General features: G+C 42.8%; 1 protein-coding gene across 5 annotated transcripts in view; it reads right to left on the bottom strand.

The window, feature by feature from the left end:
• Positions 1 to 520: 520 nt before the first annotated feature.
• The window catches only part of plaub (plasminogen activator, urokinase b), a 23,926-nt gene continuing 17,293 nt past the window's right edge, over positions 521 to 7,153 (bottom strand). For 4 of the 5 annotated variants that reach the window (XM_073917301.1, XM_073917300.1, XM_073917303.1 and 1 more), the window contains 3 exons: positions 4,939 to 5,079; positions 3,216 to 3,364; positions 521 to 1,461 (listed from right to left, as the gene is read on the bottom strand). In XM_073917301.1, the coding sequence (XP_073773402.1) occupies positions 1,291 to 1,461; positions 3,216 to 3,364; positions 4,939 to 5,079 (461 nt within the window). In that variant the 3' untranslated portion in view covers positions 521 to 1,290. 5 annotated transcript variants of the gene reach the window in all.

Raw genomic sequence — 7,153 nt, 5'->3', positions numbered from 1 at the left:
AACAACCATGCCACGTTCAAAGTCACCTAAATCCCCTTTCTTCCCCATTCTGATGCTCGCTTTGAACTGCAGCAGATCGTCTTGACCATGTCTACACGCCTAAATGCATTGAGCTGCTGCCATGTGATTGGCTGATTACAAATTTGCGTTAACGAGCAGTTGGACAGGTGTACCTAATAAAGTGGCCAGTGAGTGCCAAACTCCCTCTATCTTAACTATCAAGGCCTCCCAATCATCCCCATCCACTGATTTGGCTCTATCACTGTCTCTTCACTCCCCTTATAGCTGGTGTGTGGTGAGCGCACTGACACTGTTGTGGAGTGTGGAGCTGCACACTGGTGGTGGTGTAGAGAGACCCCCCCTCCCCCCTCATGATTATGAAGCACTTTGGGTGTATGGCCATACACAATAAATGCGCTATATATATAAACATTGCTTACTTACTAAAAATACACACGTCACTTGCATTGAATATGCTTTCTTTGTGTAGAAAATAACTTCTGTGGGGCTACAAAAAATATTGAAAAGGTATTTAAAAATGTTTATTGGCCTGTTTCTGACTTGGCCAGTGTCATTGTATGTAGTTACACAACAAAAGAAAATTAAAATAGACAAAAGAGAAACGTCTACAAAGTTACGCTGTACAGTTTAAAAACAATGGAAACTAACACTTTCTAAATAATACTTACTAAAACTATTTGCTGCTTTCAACACATGCAATACAGTACTGACTAGCAGATTATAGGTAACTGATCTACAGTAAATGAACTACAATGAGATGGCAGAGCATATACAGCTAAAGTCAGAATTATGCCCCTCCTTTTTTCTATTATTTCTCAAATGATGTTGAACAGATTCAGAAATTTTTCACAGTATTTCCTATAATATTTTTTCTTCTGGAAAGTTTTATTTATTTCGGCTAGAATAAAAGCAGTTATTAATTCTTTTAAACCCATTTTAAGGTCAATATTATTAGCCCCCTTAAGCAATATTAGTTTTGGATTGTCTCCAGAACAAATCACTGCTTTACAAAGACTTGCCTAATTACCCTAACTTTACCCTAATTAACCTAGTGAAGCCTTTAAATGTCACTTTCAGCTGAATACTAGTACTTTTAAGAATATCTAGTCTATTATGTGCTGTCATCATGGCAAAGATGAAATAAATCAGTTGTTAGAACTATTATGTTTAGAAATGTGTTGAAAAAACCTTCTCTCTGTTAAACAGAAATTGGGTAAAAACATACAGAGGGGCTAATAATTCAGACGTTAACTGTGTGTGTGGGTGTGATCATGAGAGTGAGGTCAGGCCGCTCTTCTCCAGGATCCAGTGGTAGTAGTTGCTGACTTTGGCATAAACACCAGGCCGAAACGCTCTGGAGCATCCTTCACCCCAGCTGACCACACCGAAGAGAAACACTCGGTCCTGGACACGACAGACCAGCGGCCCGCCAGAGTCACCCTGAACACAACACAACACACAGACTTTCACATTTACTCCACATTTACCACAACTTCCTCAGCATTATTTTTCCACACATACTTTTCAGTAATTTTCCAGTTAAAGTTTTAAAGTCACCATTGAAATCTAAATTTAGTCTTCTTATTTGTATGTGTATGCAGTAGTGCTTGTCATTATTTATTAAAAATACATTAGCAGTTATCAGTCTTTTAGGGCGGGGTTATCAGTCCTTTAGGGTGGAGCTATCAGTCTTTTAGGGCAAGTCTATCAGTCATTTAATGCGGGGATATCAGTCTTTTTGGGTAGAGCTATCAGTCCTCTAGGGCGGAGTTATCAGTCCTTTAGGGCGGAGCTATCAGTCATTTCGGGTGGGGCTTTCAGTCTTTTAGGGCAGGGCTATCAGTTCTTTAGGGAGGAGCTATCAGTCATTTAGGGCGGAGTTATCAGTCTTTTAGGGGGCAGGGCAATTAGTCCTTTAGGGCGGGGCTATCAGTCTTTTAGAGCGGAGCAATCAGTCCTTTAGGGCGGGTCTATTAGTCGTTCAGGGCGGAGCTATCAGTCTTTTAGGGCAAGGCTATCAGTCATTTAATGCGGGGATATCAGTCTTTTAGGGCAGACCTATCAGTCCTCTAGGGCGGAGTTATCAGTCCTTTATGGCGGAGCTATCAGTCCTTTAGGGCAGGCCTATCAGTCCTTTAGGGAGGAGCTATCAGTCATTTAAGGCGGAGTTATCAGTCTTTTAGGGGGCAGGGCTATTAGTCCTTTAGGGCGGGGATATCAGCCTTTTTGGGTAGAGGTATCAGTCCCCTAGGGCGGAGTTATCAGTCCTTTAGGGCGGAGCTATCTGTCATTTTGGGTGGGGCTATTAGTCTTTTAGGGCAGGTCTATCAGTCCTTTAGGGAGAAGCTATCAGTCCTTTATGTAGGAGCTAACAGTCATTTAGGGCGGAGAAATCAGTCTTTTAGGGGGCAGGGCTATCAGTCCTTTAGGGCGGAGCTATCAGTCCTTTAGGGCGGGGCTATCAGTCCTTTAGGACAGGACTATCAGTCCTTTATGGTGGAGTGATCAGTCCTTTAGGGCGGGGCTATCAGTCCTTTACGGTGGAGTGATCAGTCCTTTAGGGCGGAGCAGTCATTCCTTTTGGGTGGGGCTTTCCGTACTTTAGGGGCGGAGCTGGCATTTATTTAGGGCGGAACTATCAGTCCTTTAGGGCGGAACTATCAGTCCCATCAGTGAGTGTCTAATTTCTGTTCTGAACTTGTCCATTCATCAACCTTTCCTTATTTTGTTAGCATCACCCATCTTTCAACAATCCATTTGGTTCTCAAAGAACGAATTCATGCACCGCCTACATTGTTTTGTGGATCAAGTGGCTGTACATCATGATGGGCAAAAAAATAAAATCTTATCTTCTGTTTCATGGTGACTTTAAATAAAAGTGAAAGCATCAATAAAAAGACTGACCGCCTTCACGTTTACAAATATGCTGCTTACAGCTCACTTCGACTTAATGATGGCAGAATTTACTGGTATTTTGGAATGGGAGTGTGAATGGTGCTTTTTAGGAGAAATAACGTAATGTCCTTGCCAGTGTGTGTTAATTTACTATATCTAGAAATTTTACTATGTGAAAGGGGCTATTGATTATTGGTGTTCATCCTTCATCAAACTATCTTTGCTTGTGTTCAACAGAAAAAGTCTTGAGTGTGAGTAAACGATGGTCAGTTGTTCATTTGTTTGGTGATCATCCTCACCTTACAGGCATCTGAGCTCCAGTCTGGGCTGCCGGCACACAGCATGTTCTCGGTGATCATGTTGCCATAATACTCTTTACTCGAACACAAATCCTGAGACAAAATCTTGACCTGTGCTTCTTTGAGATACTGAGAGTAAAACCACGACCCTACATGAAAAAACACACAAACTTAACCTGTACTCAATGCAGCCAACGTAACACTCAATGCAAAAAAAAACAAACAAATCCAATCCACACTCAACATAGTCATAAACTAAATAGACACCCAACACATGCACGGTCAAAGCAAACTCAACATAAACTCAATGGACACTCAACACGCAAAGCAAACTCAATGTGAACTCAATGCACAGTCAACACACAGGCCTTGCACAAAGCAAAGTCAATGCAAAGTCATCACAGTCAACACACAAATCAAACTCAATGCACAGTCAAAACAAACTCAACGTAAACTCAATGCACACTCAACACACAAAGCAAACTCAAAATGAACTTAATGCACACTCGACACACACTCAACACACACAGCAAACTCAATGCAGAGTCAAAGCAAAGTCAACATAAGCTCAATGCACAGTCAACACTAGGATTGATAGATGATAGTATCGTGTATCGACAATAAGGAAAGATATCGCCAAGAGCTGAGACTTATGATGATTTTAAAGACGATATTTACCTTGTTTCGCATTAATGTACCTATTACATGTTCTAATTATATTATTGAATAAAATAAAGAGTATTTTTATTTTTAATCATCATTAATATTAGAAGAACTACAAATAATTTGACAGCGGCTGGAAGGGCATCTGCTGCGTAAAAATGTGCTGGATAAGTTGGCGGTTCATTCCGCTGTGGTGACCCCGGATTAATAAAGGGACTAAGCCGAAACAAACTCGATATGAACTCAATGCACAGTCGACACACACTCAACACACAAAGCAAACTCAATGCACACTCGACACACACTCAACACACAAAGCAAACTCAATGCACACTCGACACACACTCAACACACAAAGCAAACTCAATGCACACTCGACACACACTCAACACACAAAGCAAACTCAATGCACACTCGACACACACTCAACACACAAAGCAAACTCGATATGAACTCAATGCACACTCGACACACACACACTCAACACAAAAAGCAAACTCGATATGAACTCAATGCACACTCAACATAAGGTCAACACACACAGCAAACTCAACATAAACTCAATGCACACTCGAGACACACACACTCAACACAAAAAGCAACTCGATATGAACTCAATGCACACTCAACACACACTCAACACACAAAGCAAACTCAATATGAACTCAATGCACACTCGACACACACTCAACACACAAAGCAAACTCGATATGAACTCAATGCAAACTCAACACACACTCAACACACACTCAACACACAAAGCAAACTCGATATGAACTCAATGCAAACTCAACACACACTCAACACATACTCAACACACAAAGCAAACTCAATATGAACTCAATGCACACTCGACACACACTCAACACACAAAGCAAACTCAATGCACACTCGACACACACTCAACACACAAAGCAAACTCAATGCACACTCGACACACACTCAACACACAAAGCAAACTCAATGCACAGTCAAAAAGCAATGTCAAACTCAATGCACACTAAACATTCAGTCAATGCACCAAGCAAACTCATTTCACACTCAAAGAATGCTGTTGTACCTTCATGTTCTCTGCCGTATCCCGTCACCGTACAGGACGTCCCATCACTGAGCGACACGTTGGGTCCAGGAATGCAGACCGTCTTCACTGAACTCGACTCTTTAGCACAGCGGCCATCAGGACCACGAATCTTCAACAGAGCTGAACACACAGCAGAGACTTCACACACATCCTGATGACTATCATGATTAATTAAGCTGGTCTCAGCAGAAGATTTATGGAAGAATTTTTATTTTTATGCTTAATTTACATCAGGGGTGTCCAAACTCAGTCCTGGAGTGCCGGTGTCCTGCTGAGTTTAACTCCAACTTGCTTCAACACACCTGCTAGGAGGTTTCTAGTAAATCGGTCACACTTTATTTTAGTCCGTTTGTTGAATTTAAGTTACATTGCATCTAACTTAAATTTTAGTCTACGTTCCTACACTCACCTATGGTCATGAGCTTTGGGTCATGACCGAAAGGACAAGATCTCAAATACAAGCAGCCTAAATGAGTTTCCTTCTCAGGGTGGCAGGGCGCACTCTTATGAATAGGGTGAGGAGCTCGGACACCCGAGAGGAGCTCACATTGAGAGAAGTCAGCTGAGGTGGCTTGGGCATCTGTTTCGGATGCCTCCTGGACACCTACCTAGGGAGGTGTTCCAGGCATGTCCCACCGGGAGGAGGCCTCGGGGAAGACCCAGGACACGCTGGAGGGACTATGTCTCTCGAATGGCCTGGGAACGCCTCGGGATCCCCCCGGAGGAGCTGGATGAAGTGTCTGGGGAGAGGGGAGTCTGGGGTTCTCTTCTAAGACTGCTGCCCCCGAGACCCGGCCCCCGAAAAAGCGGCAGAAAATGAATGAATGAATGAATGAATAAATGCATCTACATGCCAACTATTCTCATTAGATTATAAGTAGACTGTTAGGTAAGGGTTGAGGGTAGTGTAAGTTGACATGAACTAGCAAAGTTTCTTATAGTCACCCAGGTAGCAAATAATTCTGGCCCAGATTTGGCATAAAGCTGGCACAGCAGGCATTCATCCGGCACTGGCATGCAGCATGTGAACCTAACATGGCCCAGGTTTGGGTGAGGTGGCACCGTCTTACAGGCGGCACTCAAGACTTGAGCCAGATATCAAATGTAGTATTCGGCCCAGATGTTAAAAGTGTATATGTGGGTCACGTAAGCCTGTCCTGACCCACTTCTAAAATACATTGAAACTATTTTTGAGTACAGAAATAATTCTATTAATCAGGTCGCTTCATGGAAAAGCACAGCCATAAAGCGAAATGCTTCAAGGGTTTATAAAAACATTGCAGTCATGACACACCAACATATCTGGCCCAGTTCAGGCCCAGTTATGGGTTATCAACTTGGCTGAGACTTGGCCCAGATATGCTCCATGTTTGCCTCTTGTATGGAAGCCAGACTTGGTCCAGTCATGTGCCGTAATTCACTGCGGCATGTGGCCCAAGCAAATGCTCATGGTGTGGGCCAGATCTGGGCCAGAGAAATTTTGCTATGGGGGTAGGTAAATGTCTGTTGAAGGAGCAGTATCAGCAGATATTAAGCAGACAGTGTACTAGTAATCAAATGGATCATCAAAATAAAGTGTTACCAGTATATCTACTAAGAGCTTGATTAGCTGGTTCAGGTGTGTTTGATTAAGGGTTGGAGCGAAACTCTCCAGGACACCGGCCCTCCAGGACTGAGGCTGCGTCCGAAACCGCCTACTACATAGTAGGTACTGCATTTAAATTTAAACGTACTACTCGTCCGTTAGAAAAGTACGTTCTATACAGTATGAATGTGAAAAGTATGAATGGAATTTGGACGTACTACATCCGCCATTTTGTCATGGTCACGTGACCTACCTGTGTCAGTTGCGTCGCTTTACTTCCATTCATGAATTCGCTCGCGGGGCATCATGGGATAGAGCAGCATGCATGGGATGCGCACTCCGGAATCTCGCCGGAAGTAGTAAGTCGTCCGGGTACTTCTCACATACTGATTTTCGAATTCTATGAATTCGGACACACTACTCGGCTCGCATACTGATTTTAGCGTACTGTATAGTATGGAAGTATGCGGTTTCGGACGCAGCCTGAGTTTGGACACGTCTGACTCACATTATTAACATTTTTGATTTAGAACTATTTACAGAAAAGCCTGAGATTCACCCATACACGTTAAAAAGTGAAATGAAATACAATGGAATAACAGGGAACTG

The sequence above is a fragment of the Danio rerio genome, chromosome 12 (assembly GCF_049306965.1).
Source record: "Danio rerio strain Tuebingen ecotype United States chromosome 12, GRCz12tu, whole genome shotgun sequence".
Lineage (NCBI taxonomy): Eukaryota > Metazoa > Chordata > Actinopteri > Cypriniformes > Danionidae > Danio > Danio rerio.
This window is presented reverse-complemented; position numbering and strand designations above follow the sequence as displayed.